Source organism: Molothrus aeneus, chromosome 6, assembly GCF_037042795.1.
Source record: "Molothrus aeneus isolate 106 chromosome 6, BPBGC_Maene_1.0, whole genome shotgun sequence".
In the NCBI taxonomy this organism is placed as follows: domain Eukaryota; kingdom Metazoa; phylum Chordata; class Aves; order Passeriformes; family Icteridae; genus Molothrus; species Molothrus aeneus.
In genome coordinates, this window is record NC_089651.1 from 4,428,615 (window position 1) to 4,452,138 (window position 23,524).

The 23,524-nt window shown below is 42.9% G+C and overlaps 1 protein-coding gene across 1 annotated transcript in view; it reads right to left on the reverse strand.

Annotated features, from left to right (window-relative positions):
• Positions 1-23,524, reverse strand: part of KIAA1549L (KIAA1549 like) — a 133,664-nt gene that overhangs the window by 54,088 nt on the left and 56,052 nt on the right. The window contains exons 3-11 of the mRNA XM_066551595.1: positions 18,819-19,151; positions 15,355-15,969; positions 13,928-14,040; positions 11,013-11,232; positions 9,338-9,471; positions 6,929-7,091; positions 3,965-4,024; positions 2,324-2,475; positions 750-921 (exon numbers count right to left, since the gene is read on the reverse strand). Of these exons, the coding sequence (XP_066407692.1) occupies positions 750-921; positions 2,324-2,475; positions 3,965-4,024; positions 6,929-7,091; positions 9,338-9,471; positions 11,013-11,232; positions 13,928-14,040; positions 15,355-15,969; positions 18,819-19,151 (1,962 nt within the window). The remainder of the gene's footprint in view (positions 1-749; positions 922-2,323; positions 2,476-3,964; positions 4,025-6,928; positions 7,092-9,337; positions 9,472-11,012; positions 11,233-13,927; positions 14,041-15,354; positions 15,970-18,818; positions 19,152-23,524) is intronic.

A 23,524-nucleotide genomic window follows, 5' to 3' on the forward strand; every position in this document is an offset into this window, starting at 1 on the left:
CAGGCAGATATAATTGCACCAGGGAGGTGCTCTTTCACCAGTAAGGAGATCCAGTGCAGGAGTCCACTGCATAATTTTGATTCCTTCTAAAGAAATACTTTGGCAAGTTGGAGAAATCCAGTTAGCAAAAGGCATGGGTTTCTACACTGCATGAAGCATAATTATACATTATCTTAACTGCATGAAAAAACACTCCAGGCTTCACCATAGGTTTATGACTATGGGCCAAGTATATAGGAATATCTAAAAAAACATTTAAAGAAACCTGTGTTCACAATCACTCAGTAACTGATGAAGGTCTTGAAAGAGAAATTTGAAAACATTTTACTTTTCAAGAATGGAGTATTTTTGGCTATGTTATTCTGAATGATACTATCATATCTTGAATCTGAAAACTGCACGTGTGCACAAGTAGCTCTTTTCCACTTCAGTTTTCTGATTTGTGTCTGAATAATATCTTTAACAATCATGTAGTTTTCTTGGTGAAAATTGTTATTTAAAAAATAATAATCCCTTTGAGATAGAAAGAATCTATACTATTTTGATGAAGTCAAAAATAAGGGACATCTTAACAGCCACAACATTTTACATTTTTTGGCCAAGTTATATGAACAGCAACTTTGCCCCAGTCATCATTAGTGTGTGGTGTCATGGTTTTGTCAGCATTAGAATTAATTGTGACTTTCCATAGTGTTCAGATCATGGAATAAAGCAATGGTTAAGTATGGAATTTTTGAAAGGACTCTTACGATCAGCTTGAACTTGGATGACATAGCCCAGGGTCAAGGCCATCCTCTGTGAGTCAACTGTACTCAGAATTTTGGCAGCTGCAGTGCCCAGCAAAGGCTTCCCGTTGTATAAAGTGTAATATGTCAGTTCAGCTGGCTCCTTGGGTCCTGGAATACGTTGAATTTTGACCATCTTTAAGGGAAACAAAATAAATAAATAAATAAATGAGGAGAGAAAGAGAAATAAACTGTTTGTGCAATACCACTGCAAAACTTGCCAGGAGCTATTTGGAGGCAGTGTCCACAGGGAGCTCCTTCAAGACCACCTACAAGCATAAGCTCCATGCAAATATCCTCATAGGATCAGAGCTTCTCCCCTTCAGAGCCCAGGCTATTAAATCAGTCAGTCAGAAAAATAACTAAAATTCTTCTTGAAAAAGAAATTAAACATAATCCTAAGGTAAAACCCTACACTAAGAAAAGCATGCAGCAAAGAGGAAAGGATCAAATTTTTAGACATTACAGTCCTCTGTAAAGGGGGAATTCTTATAATCTGTTCTAATACTGAAAACTCCACTTTGCTGGCATATTGCAGTTGAAAAACAGCCTCCCATTTTCCTTCCATACTTATTATATTTTTGTCCCAGGTTGATAACAAAGGAATCATGCTTTTCCCATTTTATTCTGTAGAACACTGGCAGAATTTTTCCATTGTACCTCTACCTTTCCTGAGAGTGGAGAAAATGTCAAATATTTCTAATGATGAGAAGAAAAAGGAGTTTTATGATTCTTCTCCATTATGTTATGGACTAAAATTTTACAAAGGTTCTCACTTTGGCAAGTAAAATGTGTTCCTTCTTTTAAATCCTTCCAGTGGAACAATATAAAGAATTGTGTGAGCAAATGGGAAATGCAATTACTTGGGCTTATACCTTACAATAAACAATTCCTGAAAAACAATTTAATTACTTTTTTAAATAACTGATTTTTGAAGATTGAAGAAGAAATCTTTTAATTGCCCACAGCATCATTTGGCTTAATTGGTGAGAGAACAAAACATGATCAGTTCAAAATACTGAATGAAAAACGCTGTAAATAAGAGAAAGATGATTAATAAATTACTCAGGTCTCAAGTCTCTACTTCATAACATGATCTGGGGCCACATGATTTGATGACTAACCCTGTATAAATAAAGGCTGCTTTGTACATTTTTTTTTCCAACAAAAAGAGGAAAAAAAAGAAGTTCTGGCTTTGAGTTACCTAGGAAACTTTTATCAAGAAGAAAAAATCTGGAACTCTTCATTATGCTGAATATGCTAAAATATGTACTTTGTACCAATCCTCATAGCAACCAGAGAGAAAATATTTATGAACACTGATTAACTAATGATGATTTCTCGAGGATGACAGGCCTGCCAACATGGCTGGCTGCAAAAAAAGGCACCATCAGCAGTGCCAGGCATTCTGCCCTCGCTGCTTTGATACCCATGAGAAATACAGGAAATCTCAGCCTAGAAATTCAGCTAGGCATATCTTTTACAGGAACTGAAGCAGGACAGATGCAAGCCAAGGACTTTTTTCACACACTGAGCACCTGCACAGTGTAGCTGCCCACGGTGGTGGCACGTCTGAAGCGCCTTCCCTGCTGGTGGGACATCATGAACAGCGGGGCCAAGCGCTGCTCCATCAGCCTGGCAAAGCTCTGGTTGTTCAGCCCCAGCAAAGCAATATCCACCCCTTGGATCACTGTGGGAACACAGAAAAAACACAGATCAGCACTTCATGCACCCACAGGTGAAGTAACACATGGTTTGTGGGACAGTTTGGGACAGGGAGGTGCAGACTAACTTGGAAATTAAACACCTGGACGCTGTTATCCCCTCTCAGCAATTCCCTGTGAGGATGTAACACACTTCTGTTTCAGTCCCTGTGCAGCTCATCTCAGAGAATATCAATGATGCTTCATAAAATCTCAAAACACCATTTCTAGGCCTTCAGTTTACCTTCAGTTTACTACTCTGTGATCTTCAATGTAAAAATTAGGTTCAAGCCTATTTGAGAGCTGCTGGGTTTATGCTTATTGCCAGATGCTCCTGTTAACCAGTTTCTATCCTGAGGATTTGAGGCCTGAAGTTTGGATTTTGTACAGTCTCAAACAAAATATCCTGTCTGAGAGCACTGAAATCTGAATAAACATTTCTGAAGTTTAAATGAAGGCATCTGAAGTATAAATCAATGCAAGATTTAAAAGACACTGGATTCTAAAGTTCAAAAAAAGTAATATGACAAGCAGATTCAATTCATACATATGTATGGTTTTTTTAGCATTATTTCAAAAAATTCTTCTGAGACCAACAGGATCTTTTTGAAAACAGAGTTTCCATTGTAATATCAATAATAATCCATCACAGCAAGTGTGCAGAGGCAAGAAATGGAGTATCAGGTTCACAGGGTCCATACTGGGAAGAGCTGCACCACTCCTTTCAGAAGATTATCATCTCTGCATAAACTTATGTTTTATTTTAAATTTATGAAAAGATGGAACTGGTACCAAGTCTATTTCATGTCATAGCCCTTTGCTCTTGCTCTCCTGAGCATTAAACAATTGCAGGTACAGACACACCAACTAGAAAGGCTTTGGTATCACTCAAAGATGTCTGAGGGAAAGGGTCTCTTTCTTGCCCAGTTATCATTTCTCAAGTCAAAATGATTATGCATGAGAAGGTGGCACCTGTGAAATGACTTGATAAAAGAAGTGTTTTGAAGCCTAAGAGCTTCAAGTGAAAGATGCAAAAGATCCCTGCACCCAGATAGTCAGCAAATCATAACAAAGCTCCTTGGTGTAACAGCCTCAACTCTGCTGCTCGGTTATGTCTATGCGTCTCTTTTGATTTCAGATTTAACTCCATGTCCCAGGGTATAATAAATAAATAAAAAATAAATATATGGTCTGTTTGTGTCTCAAAACTCTCAGAAGATAGTGCTCCTCCCAGGATTGTTTCAACCAAAGGGCTATAAATACTGAGGTGGGTGTTGCTTGCTGGAGATGTCACTGTTGAAGATGATCTATCACTTATGCCACAGAGTGACTGTAAGTGCATTTGCCCAGCTGAAGGCAGGTTCAGTGGGCAGCCACTTATTCTGTGTAAAATTACTGCACTTCTGTGTTGATATAAATGAGCACTACAAATTATTACCTGGAGTGCCTGGAGGAGGGAAGGACATTAGAAAGTACCTGTTATCACCCAGTAGTCTCTAGTTGATTCCGAGACATCAAGGTTTGGATACTCCAAAGCTTTAAAAACAGAAGATTAAATTATGTCATAATATTCCAACATCCTACACATTATGCCTCCCAAAACTGGCTACCCTGACAACAATAAATAAAATTGAACTATGGCCTAAGAGGAGATCTAGAGCATAATTTTCAGGGTTACAATTTCTTTTCTGTCTGAGAAAGAACACCAAGTGTAAACAGAAGAAGCACTGCCATACAAAGTAGAACATATATCTCCTGTTGCCAAAATACTGGCTGGGACAGTAGTCTGGGATGAAGCCCAGGAATGCCCAGAACCAAGAAGGATAGGTAATAGGTGTTGTATTCATCTCTGCTGCTTTCTCCCCTGCAGAAAACCAGATGAGATTCCATGATGATTCTCTGATTAATCCTTATGTAGCCCAGAATATAGTTTCAGCCTAAAATAACATGAAAATATACCAGGATCAGACTCCACACAGACTGCAAACAAGACTAACAAAACTGTGAGCACACCTTGGATTGTGGTGCTCCCTCACTGTGCATCACTTAAGGCATTACTACCATATGTGTCTGCATCTGTGAGAAACTGATATTTGCTGTTGTGATGCCTTTTGTTAGCTCCTCCATCTCCAAAGTGCACTAGGCTGTAAAGCTCAATATGCTGCTAATTCATTCCACAGCTCAGCATTTGTTCAATTGATGAATACCAGGAACTTAATTCAGAAAACATCCATGCTCTGCACATTGATAGGCTGCTACCGAGTCACCTTGATTTTTAAACCCCAAAGTGGCTCAGAATAGTAAACATTGTAAAGGATTTGATTACACACAGTAGCTGCTTTTGAGGAGGATTTCACAGCGTGCCCTGAGCTGTGCATTTCCAGGACAGACTGCAAAGGCTCTGGAGGAGCCACTGGAGCCTACTGGGAAATAACATGCTCAGAGAACAACCTCAATTTTTGTTTGATAAACTGAGACAACTACACTGCCACATGAATAAGCATCAAACACTCTTCAAAGGAAACATTTTCCAGACACGCTCTCAGTGTGGAGCCGTAAACACTGCGCGTGCATTAAGTTCATGAGTTTGCAGTACAGCTGCTGCACTGGGAATAAAACCAAGAGCTCCAAAATGAAATATAAGCCATTAGTTGTTAAAGAAACACTAGCTAAAGACTTTATCAGGTCTGTTCATCATGTGTGGGGATCAGCAGACAACTGCAGTACCACACAAGACTTGCTGTGCGACAAATGGCTTGCACAGCTCCGGACTACCAAGCATGTGCTTGTATTGCCTTTGTGAGAAGCACCACAATCCCCCTCCTATGCAACAGGCCTATTTTGGAGGCTAAACACTTGAACTGAGCACAGCCAGCACCAAAACTTCCTCCAGCTGTCTCCTTGAGCTCCTGGATGGCCCATAAAGGCACATCCTGAACACCAGCCATCAAAAAGGAGCCTGTCTATTGAGGAATGGGGGACATCCCTTCTAGGTCCATGACCACACCCTCTACCAACAGCCTCCCTCCCTCTGCCTCCCCTTGCCTATGGAAAGACTTTATGAAAACACAAGCCCACTGTTGGAACTCTGGATGCTGAGAATTTCAGACTTTCTGTGCTGACAGACTCTGACCCTCAGGAGAGCACTGTATTTGACCTGAGGCTGTGGAGAAGGCTTCCAAAATGGAATGACAGAACTGGGATTATGGGTGTGTAGTTTGTTTGGAAGTGTGTAATATCATGTGGCGAAAAACTTAGAGTTTAAGGTTTTAGAAGATGGTATGTGTCTCTTACCCTGTGATGCAAACTCTGATTCAAAAGTGTACCAACACAGTGCAAGAACTTATAGGGCAGTTTCACCTATTTGTTGGCAAATATTGTAATATGATAGGTAATGCCCCAAGAAGGACAAACAAACCTCCTTTCCCCACCTAAGTTAGCTGTGATTCCTGACTGCCTCACAGCAGAGAGAAACCACTTATCCCACAGAAAGCTCATCCTGCAAGTCACTGGTGAACTGCACCATGTAATTTCTCAGCTGTTGGGCTGTTTGCAAACAAAATGGACTGGCAAAAAAAAAAAGTAATTTGTGTTTTCCTCAGTGCTCACTTTCCAACAGTCTGCTTCTGCATGTACCCAGCATGTCTCTTCTCACTCCCAGCAAACAGAGAACTCCAGTCTGCAGCAAGGTTAATTTCACACATCACATTAACAAGCAGATTAAACAGAAATCCCCATAATCAAGTGTCTTGTCCCTTTAATCATTTTAAAGAAATCAGCAGGCAGTCAGAGAGCACATGCACCACACAGGCTGCCCACACAATTGTCTCCAGCTCTTTGTACCTCAGAGCCTTCATAGCAACTGGAACTCAAGAAAACCATTGATGCCAAAGTGCTCAGACCACGTGCAAACTGAGGATGCAGTTCTCAGCAAATGCACCAAGAGCTTTTTAAAATAGAAGCACAGGTGGAGCTCATCCCACTACCCAAACACACAGTCCCAGCCCAGCCCCTGGAGCAACCACCAGGGCTGAGGATTCCCCTGAAGCAAAGGGCTTTGCTGAAGCTCAATCAGTGCTGTGCTAAGCACTCCTGAAATGAAGGCTTTGGGACCTTTTGTGCTTTGCTTTTCACAAAACTACAATTTTATTTTGTTTGTAACCTAGCACAGGAATTTGTTTTGTTAATGACAGAGTTTATATGTTTTTTCCTTAGTTTTTATGTTTTTTCCTTAGTTTTTTGCCAGTGTTGCTAGCAGCCAAAATAAACACTGAACCCAGGGGAAAAAAAACAATCTAATTCTCCCCCCACCCCTGCTTTTTTTTTGTAACAAAATACAGTTTAAAAAGTTAGCAGAAAAGCTGCCTACAATCCCTGATCTTGACAACAAGGCCAAATTCTGGTGCTGGCTAATCTTGATGGTGGGAAGCACATACTTACATTCAGCAATGGTGAGAGGTGGGTAGGTGAGGTAGAAACCCACCAGCTCAGCTGACAGCTGATTAAGAAGGTTGCTGGAAATAGTGCCATTTAGAGTTGTGCTTTGATTTTTCACTACATAAAACAGAGTGACAGCTTGGGAGACATTGGAGGTGTTCAAAATCTGAAACAGAGGCAAAAAATAATGTGTTGCTGTGGTTCAGCTCATTACAAAAAAAAAAAACAAACCACCAAGGCAATGCAAAGAAACTCGGAAAATGTTAACCTGAAGAATGGATTAGCTACATCTCATCCAACTTTACCTGTGTGATACTTTAATCCCTGCTTTAGCACTTGAAGGGTTCCTGGAGGACAGCAGCAGGCAGAAAAGGTGCAACCAGGACTGAAAATGTTTTCCTGTCTTTTTACCAGGGAATGTGGGATGAGGGAGAGGATGCTTATCAGAAAAACCATCCAGTGCTTGATGCAGATAAATTGTGCTGTTTATCTTGCTGTCTTTCCTGCCTTCCTACTGCTGGTTCATAGACCCATACATTTTCCATATGAAATTAAGGGATATCATGTCTTTGTGTTCCTAATATCATATGAATCTCTGTACTCCTCCCCACTCTAGCTCAGTGCCAGTCTCCTGCTGAGCCCAAATCTGATTACTACATTTTGAGGACCAATTCTATTCAGCAAGTACTGGACAAGATTCTCAAACACCAGGAATAAAACCCACATCTTTTCTTGAAAAACTTATCCCCAAGGGCAAGAGGGATGGGGTTATTTGGCTACTGATAGGTAGGCCTGACAGCATTCATGAATGTTATTTAAATACCCCATTTTTATGGTTTGGATCACCAAGTTAAAAGAAAATCCATGATACAAAAAAGAAGCATCAGAAGAGCCCAAGGTCAAACTAAAAGTCTGCCTAGCCAATGTCCACCTACAAATGGCTGGAGCAGAGGGTTGGAGAATTAGCACAGGACAAGAGGAATAAATGGCTCTCAACAGTGTAAGATTATCCCACAGCTGTGTCAGAGCCATAAATCATATGCCTGGGTTTAAAAAGGGTTGATAACTTTTTATTCTATGTCTTTAGCCAAATGTTTTTTGTAATTTCCATATTTTTTTCTCCAGTTACATCTGGACATCTTTATGCACAGTGTGTGAAAGGAGGCTTCTTTTTATTTAAATTTGAGTAGTTCTGTTATGGGAAACTCCAAGTGGCAACTCCTGATTCCCTCCTGGCTGGAGAGCCACGGCCAATTTCATTTCTCCTTGCATGGAAGATGCTTCATGCCTTTTACCTACCTTCCCTCTACTCTCCTAGGGCAGCAATACCTTTTCTGAACTGGCTCTGTCTGCTCCAGAACTGTTCCCTAGTTTTCAAAACTCTCATACAGTGTTTTGTCGCATGGACTTAGTCTTTTGCATGATACTGGAATAACTTCAAAAAAATTTATCATGAAGATCACACCCTCGAGCCTCTTACTTCCCAGCCTATATGTTGCCACCAGGACTCCATCCTATCTCTCCTTAAATTGGCAATATCCACAAAAACAGCCACTACCTTCTCCTAGGACTCTTTCCAAAATTGCTTAGGTGTTTTGTGAGATCTGCCACTTCCACCACAAGCAAATCAGGCACCATGAAGTTCACCTCAATGCCACAGGTCCAGCTGTTGAAAAACTTGATAATCCCTGTACCTATTGTGGTAGGCCCTCTCTTGCCCTGTGCTTTGCTGCCTCTCTGAGCTCCACCACTTTGAGCTCAAGCTCACAAGAGACAGCACCAAAATAATTAGCAGAGCGCTGATGACAAAATTTTCTCCTTCTGAGGAGCACAATCCATACACAGAGTTTTATCAAAAATAAAAACATATGAAAAAAAATCAAAAACATATATAATATTGCCCAGAAGATAATTTCTCTAGTCCTGAAGTGTGGCACAGAATGTAAGAGTGTTGACCCACTATACATATGTGTGTAAAAATTTGTGGTGAATTTGTGCTCCGTGAGTATGAAACTGAAATGCATACCAAGAGAAAGAAATCTATTCCATTATTTCAGATCTCAAAAACAATTGTGCCTAGCACCATCTTTATACCTGAATAGCTTCATTGAAAGCAACTAATGTGTCAGAATAACATGTTCAGTAAAAACATAAATTTGGAAGACTGTGTTTTTATACTTGGAATTTCATTTATATGACTGAAGTGCAAGCGGTAAAACTCCAATTCATGAAAAGCCTTCTATAAATCATGCACTTGTAAGTTTTCCTGCAATGCATAAACGATCTTATTGCAGATGAAAACATAAATTTCCTTCCACAGTGGCTAGCAAAGGCACTGTGCTGGAATAAAAGCATACACCTGGCAAAGAATAACCAGAAGAGATTGGCAACAGGCAAAGTACACAACTGTACCTGAACAGTTAAGTTGTTGCTGGTGTTTAGGACCTTTCTTTCAGCATCCTGGAATGCTCTCTGGAGCCGCTGTTCCATGGTCTGAACAAATTTGCATGACTGAATGTTGTCTGTTTGACCCACAAACTGCAGCTCTGGAAAAAAGGAAGGCATTAGCACGTGGACAAAGTATTCTTGTTGCAGCACCAAAAACAAAATGATCAATTTACACATTAAGCAGGTGAAGATAATGCCACTTCAGGAACTGCACTAAATTAGCCTTAATTAAGAAAAAATGTAAGAATTAAATTGCATTATTAGACCTGACACTCTCCAAAAACAAATGGAGATTGCTTCTGCAATGATGTAGAAGATGGTAAGGCCTGTTCACTGTGCATATACTTGCTCAGAGCCAGGCAATAAGCAAAGTCATTCTAAAAACCAAGTTATAATCTTAAATCTTGCAGGTCATCTGGTCCTGCAAAATATAATCAATCATAATATTGATTCTCATTCTGTTTTATTTTCACTCTAGGAAAAATGTACTTGTAACTGCCATAAGTATGTGTATACAAACATTGTAAGCACACATGTAGGAAATATTTTTTTATCATTTAATGTATCATTTCAGAGCATTCTGCCCTCTTCTAATCTTACAGTGCCCCACAATTACTCTGCACTGCCACATCCCCTTGATGCCTTTTTGGGACTACCTAAAAACAAAGGCCAGACAAAATTAAAGGAAAAAATGCAGTTGTATTTATTGAACGGCCTTCAGGTACATTTCTGGCAGACAATGCCCCCCTCAGGGGCTACACCCAAAAAAAATGGATGACAGGTCTTGGGTTTTATACTTTTATAAGTTGAGTCCATTTGCATATTGGGGGTTAATTTTCCAATTACAGCTTCAGGTAATGAAGTCATTTCCCCCCAGTTTGCTGCCCCCAACTCACTCTTGGGGTCTGAGACAGTGAGATGTCCTTGATTCCCAGGCCTGGAGAGGAATTGTTCTCTGCCTCACCAAACTGCGAGAACAATAGCTAACACTCTATATGGAGTTTAGAGTTACACACTAAAGAATTGTAGGGTTACAAATATATGGAAAATTTAAAAGCTAAAACCCTAAGGCATCACCCTCACAGCAGTGCCCTGACAGCAGAGCACAGGGGTGCCCACAGGGGTGTCTTTGATTCCCAGGCCTGGAAAGGAATTGCTCTGCCTGACCCAACTGGGAGAATAGTAGTTAACACTTTATATGGAGTTTAGAGTTACACACTAAATAATTGTAGGGTTACAAATTTATGAAAAATACAAAAGCTAATACCCTAAGGCATCATCCTCACAGCAGGGCTTGTGGCCCTGGCAGCAGAGCAGAGGATAGGGGTGCCCACCGGGGTATCCTTAATTCCCAGGCCTGGAGAGGAATTGCTCTGCCTGACCCAACTGGAAGAACAGTAGCTAACACTTCATATGGAGTTTAGAGTTACGCACTAAAGAATTGCATATATTACAAATATATGAAAAATATAAAAGTTAATACCCTAAGGCACCATCCTCACAGCAATGCCCTGGCAGCAGAGCCCAGGGGTGCCCACAGACACCTGACCCCACAGCAGAGCCTGTCCTGCTGCCACCCCACTGCCCAGAAAAGGCACCACGGGCACACACCCAGCCCAGGCAGGTGTCCCTCACTCACCTGTCTTCAGCTGGAAGTGGTAGGCAGGCAGGGGCTGCCAGGGCAGGGCCAGGGCCACCAGGGCCTGCAGGTGTGGCACGTGCTGCTTCATGTCGGCTGTGGCGTTGCCCAGGCCGTAGGCCAGCAGCTTCTCGGCGACGGCAGCCGGCGTGTAAACCAGCCTGCCCCGCGTGACATAGTAACCCACGGTCAGGTTACTCGACTGCTCCAGGATTTCAACCTAAAACACACAGGGCAGCATGGTTTTTAATTTTTTTTTATTATTATTATTTTGCTCGCTGTTTGCGGAAAGCCAGGGTGCCGGGAATATTTGGTGGCCTGACCCCCAGGGGAGCACTGACTTTGACCCTCATTCATGGAGAAAGTTTCCCAGACTTCAAGATAGACTGGAATCCACAAAAGTGTGAAATAGATTATAGAGAGTAGTGTAGGTGTATCACTGGGTGAGAAATTGAGGTTTTGGGATTTTTAGTGTGTTGTGGATGGAAGCAAGATGAAAGGCACAGGGTGTCATCCTGGGTTTCTTCTTCATGCTTCTTCTTCTTCATGGGTTTGGGTGGCATTCTGTAAATGGGCAGGAACATGATCTCTTTGGGATCAGTTATTGCGTTAAAAGGGAAAATAATCTAGGTGTCCTTTCTTAATTGGATAGTTAATCTTAAAAGACCTTGCAACAAGAGATTGTTGCCCATTTTGTGCCTTCTAATGAAAAGCTGCTGAACTCACACTAATGAGACTGTTTTACTGATAAGAAATAATAAACACCTGAGTCCAAACATGAATTATAGTCTCAAGTGCCTTCAATCCAGACCCAGAGAAACCAACAGCAGTTCAGATGGTTTTTGTGGATGTGACAGCCTGGTCAGAGAGCAAGAAAACTATATAAGATTCCCCAGAATTGGCCTGGGAGACTTTAGGGAGTTGAAGATAAACAATGATATCCAATTATTAAAAACAACCTGCAGGTGTTGTTTTCCTAATGTCTGTTTTCTTGTTATTCTCATAAAATTGTCTATATAAATGGGTGTCTTGTTAATTAGCCAATCAAGTGAAATGCATTGATTGAATGACCAAGCAGGTCCACCTGTATCAGAACAGTGTATAAAAGAGCATATAAAAGAAGTAAAGATGAGTGCTTTATGCCACTCAGCCTTCTGACGACTCTGTGTCATTTCTTACTAAACAGTGACAGCTGTTTGATGGAGTTTCTCACCCTGAATATGTGTCCCTTGCAGAGTTTTTATCCTGCAATCCCTATAAACCCTGTGGGATCAGTTAGTGTCATATCAGACATGGTGTGGATGCTGAGAACCAGTCAGAGAAGAAATTCAGATAAACTTACCCAGGAATCGCTCTTTGAAGTTTTGGGAAAGTCCAGAGAAGGAATTAAAACAATTCTTGATTTTGCAGCTGGTGTTGTTTTCTCATAAGATATTTACAAGAGGGTGGTGTGCCTAATTAGCCAATGGTATGAGGGATATTGATTGAGGACCAATCAGGTCCACCTGTATTGTAGCTGTCTACAAAAAGTGCTTGGTTTTTAATAAAATAGCTTTTTGCCTTCTGAGATTTTGGAGTCCATGTGTCACCTTATTCATCCATCCTCAATACAATAGCGACAGACACAATATTAGCAGAGCTGCTCAAAGAGTTTTAGGCTCAGCCCACGCAGCATGGGCTCCGAATTAAAGGAGTGCAGAACTGCTACAACAGCTGCAAAGCTCCAGGTTAGGCTGGCCCTTCATCCATGCACAGATACAGGGACATTTTACATATACATGGAAAAACACAGAGAGCTTTCAGCTCCTACTCTGTGCCTGAAGTTCACTGACTTTTTAAAAGAAAAAAGTTTCCAATATTTGGTTGGGTTGTCTCTTATCTCCTGTTTTTCTGTACTGTCCCAGATGGTTAAGTCTATGAGCAGACCTATATGAGTGGAAATGCCAAACCACAAGAATGGACACACTGTGTGTCAAAACTCAAAACATGAGCTGAGTTTTACTTCAAAATTCAGTATTTTCCAAAAAGCTTTAGCCCTGGAACTGGTCCTCCTTACTAAGTTTTAGATGGTTTCCTCTGTTAGAAGGTGGCAGCTTCTCTCAATTTATAAAAAGGTAGGAGACTAAACCTGGCAGTGTTTATTGCTGCTGCCAAGGAGCACACAATGCCCAAAGCAACTGACATCCTCCGCACTTGCAGCAATAAAGCGTGAGGACCAAAGCCAACTTGATAACCTCTGTTTTGAGAAAAATTACTTTTTTCCTTCCCAGAGGCTTGGACCCCACACAAAGCCCAGCCTGAGTGCACAGGAAGCTGTGTCCCAAGGAAAAGGGCCCTGGCAGCCCACCCGATGCTGCTCCCACACACAGCAGTGCAGAGGTCCATGCAATTTAGCTGCAAAGTGATGAACACATCACCTCCATTTATTTTCAATAAAACATGCTTTCTCCCTGCTTGGGATTCTTGTTCCTGTGAAATTGCACCTGTCAGGTACTGGGTTTGCAGAGCAGAGAGTGGACTGACAGCACTGACATCCCATTTACCAGCCATGCTCTTGCCTTTGATCCAGGCTGAGCACAGCAGCAGCTGGCTGCCCCTGAGCAGAAGTCACTCCTGAGCTGCAGGGGGAAGAGGAAACTGCTGTCAGTAGTCATTTCCCAGAGCACACTAAAAAGAAGTTTGCATTTCTCTCTTCTTCTTCATCAAATAAACTGCTAAAAGCTTTGGAGTATTCCTCATATTTTTAGAGACCAGAATGGGTGCCACCTCTGCCTGCTCTCCATAGGAAAATATCAGAGCTCCCCTCCAAGAGGCTTACTGCATCCAGGGACACCACTGGGGCTGCAGGCAGCTGTGGTTCTTTGGTGGGAGAGCTGTTTTGGTGAAATCAAGCAGGGAAAGCCAAGCACCCTTACCTGAGCACTGACATTCTGGTTGAAAGCTTGTCTCAGCACTTGGTTGAGGCCTTTTCTCACACTGTCCCTGAAGGCATTGCTGATCATCATCCTCCTTGTGTTCAGAAACAGAACTGTGGAGCAACAAAAGCCACAGAGTGGTTTGAGACATCATCACACTCTTGTTTGCTTTCTTTAATTGTTTTTCATTGGGCTGGCTGTGCAGGGATCATCAAAGCAGCCGGGATTAGCAGCAGCTCCAAAGACAAGAACTGCAGGGGCTCAGCAGCTCCTGAGTTCCCTATTCATCCCATGGCAATAGCCCATTGTTTCCACATTTCCAGAGCAAGGTCTAACAAATGCAATTTCATTAGCAGCAACAACAAGTCTTTGCCATGCTGCCTCTCCAAGGAGGCATGAGGCCACTCACTGCCTGAGGACAGACTGGCACAGCATTCCCAGGGGACTGAGCCAGAGCTGCACAGGCAGGCTTCACGTCTTCATGGCCACAGTTACATAAAAGAAATCTGCTGCTCCACTGCTGCAATTATTTTCTATTTAGAAAGCATCTCTATGCTTTCTTTAATAAACCTATCACTATCTTCTTATTTTTCTCTTATCGTTTTCAGGAAGAGTTTTTTAGCTGTGCTTGAGTACTTTCAATCATATACTGTACACAAGCTACCTTTATCTTTAGAAAGAGCTGTTGTACTCATCACACTAAATCGGGATATTTAGCAGCTAACAAACACACATCAGGTCTAAAAGCTGCTTATTTCACTGTAGCCTGCATCATGCAAGGTCACAAACTCTTTTCTGCACCTATTCCTTGCTGAGATCTCCCAGACACACACATCTTCTGGTGCTGTGCTGCCACAAGGAGTCCATGAGAAGCCTGGGCAAGGTACCTCTCCAGGCCCCTTTAGTTCAGAGTTCTTTCAGCTAAGGAGAAGCTGCCCATGAAAAAAAGCCAGAGCCAGAAGTGGCACATGGAAAACTCAAAATCCTCCCATTTTGAAGTGTGCAACTCTAAATGCTAAACATAATTTTCACACGGATCTGTACTGATAGAATAAGGAGTTCATATTAGAACAGAATTAGGTTTTTGTGCATAAGCAGGGCTGAGGACCAAGGCGGGTCACTGCACTGTCCTCTCCAGCAGCACAGACTCCTCACTGTGAAGCTGGCACCAAACCATCCCGGCTTACAGGGCTGTCCCTCCACTGCAGGTGGTCCTGCAGTGACCCCTGATCTCACCACTTCATTTGACACTTTCATGTCAAAACCCAAGCAAAGCCAACACCATTTCCAACTAACAACACTGTCCATACCCATCTCATTCGTCAGCACAGCAGATCAATCACTGCTGCCCCACATTCCTGGACACTGGGGTGTGTGTCTCACACCTCACAGACACAGGGGAGCCCTTCAGCAGGGGCTGCACGTACCTGTTTTCACCATCATGTTGGCAGAGAGCCGGCAATCCAGGGAGGGAGCTGCCGTCATGTTAGCGAAAGCGGCGGCTGCCGTGGTGCCGGGAGGAGCAGGGCTGAGTTCCACGGCAGGAGGGGGGAGCCTAGTTGTTTTCGCTGATGCTGTAATAGATGTCAAAGCTGCTGTCATTGTCAGTGGGGATGGGGTTGGCCTTTTGGTGATGTCTGAGCTCGGGAACTTCTGGGTGTCAGTTACTGTTGTTTCTATCTGCCTTGGTACGTGGGCTGCGGGTGCGAGTGTGGAAGCTGTGGCCGTGCTGCTCTTGGGGGTTATGAGCAGAGCTGGCGTGTCCAGAGGTGAGGCAGTCACATTTCTTGTTGCAAAAGGAAAATCTGCCTGTGTTCCTACTGAGCTCAGATCCGGTGCCAGTTTTGTGGCAGTGTTATTTTTTGTTAGTGTCAGGATCGGTGTGCTTAAAGCCATCACGGATGGCAAAGGGCTGTTTTCAGTGCCTAGAGAAAAGAAGGAAGAAGCTGGCACTGGTGAAGCTGGAGATGATTTTCTTGTTAGTGGTTTTGCTTCTGAAGTTTCTACTGTAGGTATTGCACCAGAAGATACTCCAGATAACACTGCAAGAACAGAATGGGTAAAGTTGGTTGTTGACAAAAAAGGAGACTCTATCTGTGTTGGTGATGCATGGACAGAAGTTATGATGACTTGACTGCAGAGCACTGGTGGTAGGGGTTTGCAATGGGATGCCCTTGGTAGCCCTATTAGATATGTTACTGGGAGCTAGACTATGACTTGTAGCACTTGTGTCCCACTCCTCCTCACTGAATGTGGCTGGATATTTATCAGCCATAAACAAATAACCACGGGACTCAACTGGTTATCTGCAAATTCTGGAAAATTCCCAGAACCACTGTCTTCTCAGATAAAACATTCAAGAGAGTTGAGAGAGAGTTCAGCCTTCTTAACCAGAAGGCTTGGTGAGAGGGAAGGGGGACTGGGCTGGCAATGTGCTGAGGGTGACACTGCTTCTGTTTGGGGCTGAAGCAGCCAAGCTGTCAGTGAGCTGAAAAACCAACATCGGTGCTGTGCCTAATGTTACCATCAGTAATCTTTCCAGCATCACTTGTTTGGGATTCTAGAGAATTAGGGAAAGCACCTGCAGCATTAACAGGAGGCACATGGAAAGGGAGAGGTACTTTCTCATGTATACTGATAGGAACGTCTCCAACACAGAAGAAATCAGCACTGTTTTCAGCCATGTTTCCTTGCTTTTTTTTGCAGAGTGTCAGGCATTGTCAATGCAGTAGCAATGGATGAATACTGAACGGGAGATGTTTTCAGTGCAAGAGCATCTACATCAAATTCTGAAAAGTTATTCTTTTCAGGAAAGGGTAAATTTGAAATGTTTTGACTATAGGATGTATATGTACCGTTTGCTGAAGAGGTGGAGAAGAGAGGCTGGTGATTTGTATTAATTTTGTTTTGCAGACTTGACACTACTGAGTATGGTGCATAGCACTCATCTTCCAATGGAAAAGTACTTGGAGTAACTTCCCTTTATTCCATTTGGACTGAAGTTTTTACCAAAGGAATACTAATGCCAGCTGCAGACAGCAATGCTTTATTGGTCCACGTAGAAACTGAAGTTACAACTTTGGGAAGGCTGACAGGATCTAAATTGCTTTCAGAGTCTGCATTCAAAATCCTGGAAGAGCCAGAACTGTGGCTGCCCATCACTGTTGTCATGGAAACAAGTGATGGCAGCATACCCCATGCTGGAGGCATGACAGAGGCGAGTGGCTTTTTATCAACTGAATGCAAAGCCTGACCAGAGGTTAAATGATTTCAAGCTCTTGGAGATTAATATTCTGCACGTGGGGTCACATGAGTGGGTACTCTCATCCTTCTGTCTTCATTTGCAGTTACATCTGAACTTTCTGCATCTCCAAAGAGAAGATGGGTGGAAGATGGGTAGTCACAAAAGCAGTGGTGGCAGAAGTATTTGTGGTAGCAGGTTCAGGTTTGGAAAGGCATACAGGGGAAGTAATTAATGGCACTGCAGCTAGATCAAGAGTCATCATGGCCATCTCCAAAAGTGTCTAGTATCCTTGATCCTGTGAGGAGTGCACAGGTTTGGATACCTGGAGAAACTTTGTGAAGCTGAGTTCCATAATGCAGAACATTATTAGCATTAAAGTTCATGGACATCTTTGCTGTCACTCCTCTTGTGAAAGGCTCTTGAGCTGTCCTTGCCACAGGAAAGCCACCAGGATATGGGAGGTCAGGGCTGAAGCAGCTGGGAGTCTCATGCTATTTGCCTGTTAAGTTCCATCAGTCCAATTTCTGCAAAATTCTGATTCAGAGGCAGCAGAGGGAGGGATCTGCAGCCTGTCCTGGTTGGCTGCTGCCACCCTGGGACTGATTGTGCGTGCTGCCCCAGTAAACACCTCGTTTGTCTCCATTAGCAAGGGAGACCTTGGGCTTGTTGGAGAGGAGTGTGCTGCATTTCTAAAGAGAAAATCTGTTTTGCTTCTAAATTCTCCTACTGGCAGCACTGCACTGCGAGCGTGCTTTGCATCTGGAAAAAGTGATATTGGCAGCGAAAGGGAGGACTCTGTGCTCTGTGCTGAGCTGGAGACCTCAGCCGAGCTCTTGGAGGCTGATGACATGAAAGGTGCAGGGTGAGAGGCTGTAGTGGAATTAGTCAGTGCTGTGAAAGACTGAGGGTGATTCATTGGCGGTGTTAGATGTGGAGTACCCGCAGCATGGAAGACTGATGTGGGAACAGCTGCTTTATCCTGAAAAACTGATGATGACAGAAGAGTGGTACCACTAATTCTGCCAGTCAGTGCTGCCCTAAATGGCCCCAGTAGAAGAGACATTTTACATACTCTCATCAAGGAACCATGACAAATTTTTGGAAATTAGACATTTTACATACTCTCATCAAGGAACCACGACAAACTTTTGAAAATTACTGTCAGGGAAGACTGATGCATTTTTACCCAGGAATATCAGAATATGCAGATGACAAAGAGGTCCTTTCCCACTAACTCTGTGAAATGCACTGTTGTTGATCCAATGAAAAGCATGGCCCTCATAAACAAGTTGGGACCCTTCTGTGATTCACCACACTGGAATGCACCATGCTTAGAGCACTATTCCTGCTTTCACTAACCTGTGAGCTAGCTGAATCTGTGCTGAGGAAACCTTCAGGATCTGCAGACAAAGGCACTTGGATGGGCAGTACAACTGGTTTAGAAAAGTTCATGGCATGAGGTGACTGGATTACCAATGAGGAGAATGATGGTGATGGAACAGCGGCAAGCATGTCTGATCCTGTTGTGCTTTCTCTGGAAATGGAGGGTGGTTTCTAATGGCACTGGCTGGGATGGCACAGCTGTACCCAAATGTGTCACTGGTGGTGTGGTGGGCAGTGTGGCAAACATACCAAGCTGAGGCAAACCTGTTAGAGCAGCTGTGTCATCTGCATCGTGAGACGACGGCCTCAGAGGCGACTCAGCTGAGACCTCAGCGGGTTCCTGGGGTGCACTGCTCCCGCTGCCCTGGTACAGGGAGGGTGACAGGTGCATCTGATCCAAAGTCCTGGCACGAGCGCCAGTCAGCGTTGTTCTGATCATCTGAAGCAAGTCTGCGTTCTCCAAAGTCTGTCCCAGGGAAAGATCAGCTACTGAGGGAGTCTTGGTTTCTGTGGAAGGCCGTGTTGGTGATAGTATAGATCTCCAGTTAGGAAAAGATCCTGTAGAAGGAGCATCATTGACATGCTGTTGCCTGACACCTGTAAAATAATAAGTAAAATGAGCATATTCTTCCCCCAAATGAAGAGTTGTTATCTTGTTGCTACAAATCCCAACACAAAATGCATTAAGTTTGGTAAAACAAATTTTTTTTGTTGTTGTTGTTTTTTTCAGAGTGCATAAAAATTCAGAGAAGATTTACCAAAAAAAATAACAACACAAACATGAAACCTAGTGAAAGGTTCAACACAACAGATTTTAAACCCCTCAACTTGTTTCATCTGACAGAAGAATAAGGAAAGCTGCCTTGGCCATGCTATTCCAAAATCCTACTTTTACCAGGGATGTCTCAACATACTAAAAGACACATCCTTAAGCCTGGGACAATTCTTGAGGTTATCATGAGTCACCCTATGTCAAAACACTGCATGAGAAGATGGGTTTAGAAGCAGTGCAGAAAGGGAATGGGTTTTGACAAGCAAGCTTCACTGCTTTGGCATACAGTCTGACATGGGAATAGAGTCAGCACTGGCTGTGTTCCTGCAGGATGCATCTGGAGGTGCTCATCCTGCCAGCTCTAATAACGCGCGCAATTACAGGCACAAAAGGAAGAAAATAAAACAGGGATGAACAAGAGGAGAGGGGGGCAAGATCCAAAACAAAATAGGACATTAAACACTTTTTTTTTTGACATGTGCAGATGCTCAACATATCATTTCAAGTACCAGTTTACTCTGCATTCAACACCATAATGTTCCTAGGCTTTGTTTTCTTGAAATGATTACAGTTATCCTAAAATCACAGAATGGGAACACTCACATTTGTACTAATTCAAAGATTAAGATTCACTCAAGGGTAAAATTTAAGGTGGTGGGGTTTCTTTTTCCCTTCCCCCACATCAAAACAATAGATCAAACCTCAGTCGTGGCACTTGGTACCATGCCAATCTGTGTCCCCTTGCATAGCCAAGCAGAGGGAAAACATGGAGCTAAATCCTGCCCTCCAGCTGCAGCACATCTGGATCAGACACAGGGGATGCCAACCTCCTCCACAGCCCCGTGAATAACTCAACATAATGGTGTGGAAAAGCAAGCAGAGCAGATCTTGAGACACATAAAATGGGCTGGACACTGGCTCCAGCCACCCACGAACCCAAGGGTCAGCAGACCCAACAGCACCAACTGAGATCAGCCCACATGGACAGGAGCCAGCAGCAGGAGACCTTATAGCACAAGGGAGGAGAATGGGTCATGCTGCACCTATTTAAAGCTAAGTTTCTTTCTTTCTAGAGTTTTCTTTCCTCCTAAGTTTTTACACCACCATCCTCCATATGCACAGGCCACAGCAGATGACTGGAAACCAGCTCCTTCAGGCTCCCGTGTGCATTCCACAGGAATGTGCTGGAATTATGTTCAGCATTTTCTCTCTCGAAAAAAAGAAAAAAAGACAATCTTTTGTCTTTTTTCTCAAAAGATCTCAAAACAATGAGAGATCTCCCATTTTATCCCTGTATTTAAGAATTTTATTAAGCCATGGTGAAAAACAGCCATTACTCTCTCCTTCACTGAGATGCAAGAATACTTATAGTCTCCAGAAACAATTTGGTTTAGAGAAGCAGCTCCAGGATGGGCAACAGAACAGAGCTCTGCCCTCCAAGCAACCAAAGTCCCCAGACCTTCCACTTGACACAGGTTAACTTGTACACAGCTGATCTGGAGAAAAGCAAAGGGAGGGAGACACAGGGCCACATATGGCAAGGAGGGACAAGCAGGGGAACAGGGAGCCCAATCCACTTTTATGGAGCTGCTCCAGAAGGTCAGCAGGCTGGACAGGAGGCTGCAGAGTCCACCAGGGAACTTGACCCACGAGGAGAGGTTTGCAGCACAGAAGGGACATTTTTGTACTTGGGCCTTGGGTGCTGATGTGTCCTCAGGGGGACTGGAGACTGGTGTGGCCTGGTTTCTGATACTCCCCATGCTCCACCCTATGTTGGAAGGCACATTGTGTTCTAGACTGTGTTTTGGTGGCTTTTCCTTCCTTGTGAGTCTGGCAGATTTTTAACAGAAGGTAGGAAAGACGATGAGATGAATTTTGCTCAGCTAGAATGGATTCAAACACATGCCTGAAATTAAGAAGTAGCTGATGTGCTTTGCAAAACCAGACTTTAGGCAACCTGCAGCTTAAATATCTCTGCTGGTGAAGTCATCATTACCCAACCTGTTGCACCTCTGACTGTCTTGTTTCACCAGAACTGAAAAATGACTGAAAAGCCTTCATGTGGGATTTCTTTTAGCACTTAGTCCTAGAACTAATCTAGCACAAGTCCTAAAGGGGACTTGAGCAAGTCAATGTTTTCTACTTTTCCAAAACAGCAAAACCTGTCAGCATCAATCCTCTCACAGTCTGCACCATTCTTCACACATTTCTTCACACATTGGTTTAATGAGAATGATTACAAGCAAAGAGACAACATAAACCTCGAAAAAGCATTGATGTTACCTCATATTGACAAGAAGTGAAGAAAAGTTCAAATATTGCAAAGAAGATAAAACACCAAATAAATTATCCTCTAGCCACTTCTTTATTCCAGTCCTTCAGTTCTTGTTCCCTCCATTCCCTACCAGCTGCCAGCTTCTCTGTTCATGCCCATTAATGAAGTCAAGCTCCCGAGTTACTGAAGCATTAAGAAAATTACACAATTTGCTGCAACCTATGTGTGATGCTGCATTCCACTGCAGCAGATTTTCTTTCATTCTATGCCTATGGAAAGATATTGATTGCCAGCATCTGTTTCAAACTGCCATAAATTCAGCATCTTGGTAGGAACCAGACAGACACAACACATGGAGTTGGAACTGAAGGATGTACTCTGTGCTTGAGAATTGTTAGGATAGCCCCAAGCACTACAGCTCCCTATCAAAAACTGTGCAAACCAGGACTGCATCATGGAAAAAAGGGCAGGGAGGAAAACATTGCACTTCTAAATCTATCAACAGCTGAGCACACTTGATGAAGGAGGAGACAACCAATACAAATCAACAGGAAAGCCACAATGAGAGCTCCCCACAGCATGCACTGTGCACTGAGCCACTGCTGGTACACACCAGTAGCTGCTCCTCCTGCCTCTAGATTACTCTGTTATTCTTTCATATCTCAGCCTACTGATGAACCACCACCTGCAACCATCCCAAAATCCATCTAGCAGTAACCTCATTACAACAGCCATCACTGATGAGGCACCTTTCCATTAGCAATAATGAGGAACATTTCCAATATGCCAGAGCAGGAAGTTAAAAATCAGTCCAGTTTGGAGAAAACCATGTTTTCTACATTTCTGAGCACTTCTGTGCACACCTAAAGGCGTGATAAGGACCCTCACCTCTCCCCTTTAATAAAGTGAGGGTCCCCATGAGGGAGGTGTTGGATGCCTCGAGGGCACCTCTCACCTTCTCTTCTCTAGGCTGAGCAAGCCAAGGGACTTCAGTCGCTTCCTCCACATCTTGCCCTCAATGTCTTTCATCACCTTCATCACCCTTCATCACTCTAACAATGTTGTTCTGCCACTTCTGAGTCAATACAAAATATCAGCTCAAAGGCATCTTCAACAGCAGAAGATTGTTGTTGTCTCAACTTTGGTTGCATTACTTACAGATCACCTGGACTGATAACATTTAAAAGTGAAGCTGATAAAGAGCACTCTCAGAAATTTTATTGCATGACTGACAAAGACATCTTCCCCATTATATGTCAAGTATGTATCTTTTCATAACCTTCAGCATACAGAGGACAGAATTTCAATTTTCCAATCAAATTGCTTAAATTATTCATTTTTGAGACAAAAAAAAAAAAAGACTAAAAGAAAAAAGACCCAAAAAAATTACAAAAAAGTCCCCAACTGCTATTAAGTACTGTAAAGGCTAAATTTTAGGAATAAAATAATACCTATAGTATTAGTTGTAGCCATATAAAGCACAGCAGAAATCCAAACATAAGCAATCCAAACATAAATCAATTAGCCCTCAGGAAGAGTACCTCCAAAGATACCTTATAAAAAATCAGACTGTGAGAAATACAATTGCTTGCAAACAAACACTTCAGCTAAGCCTTTGAGAATGTCTCCCAAACATTCTCCTGGGAAAGCTGGCAGGCCATGCCTTGGACATGGGCAAGGTTGAGAACTGGCTGGATGGCTGGGCCCAGAGAGTGGTGGGGATGGTGCCACATCCAGCTGGGGACAGTCATTAGGGATCAGTGTTTATTATCTTCAAATAAAAAATATTTAAAGATAATAAACCAACCTGTTTATTATCTTTACTGATGGTCTGGGTGAGGAGATCAAGGGTATCCTTGGGAAGTTCACAGGCAGCATTAAGTTGGGCTGGAGTGTTGAACTGCTGGAGGGTAGGAGGCCCCT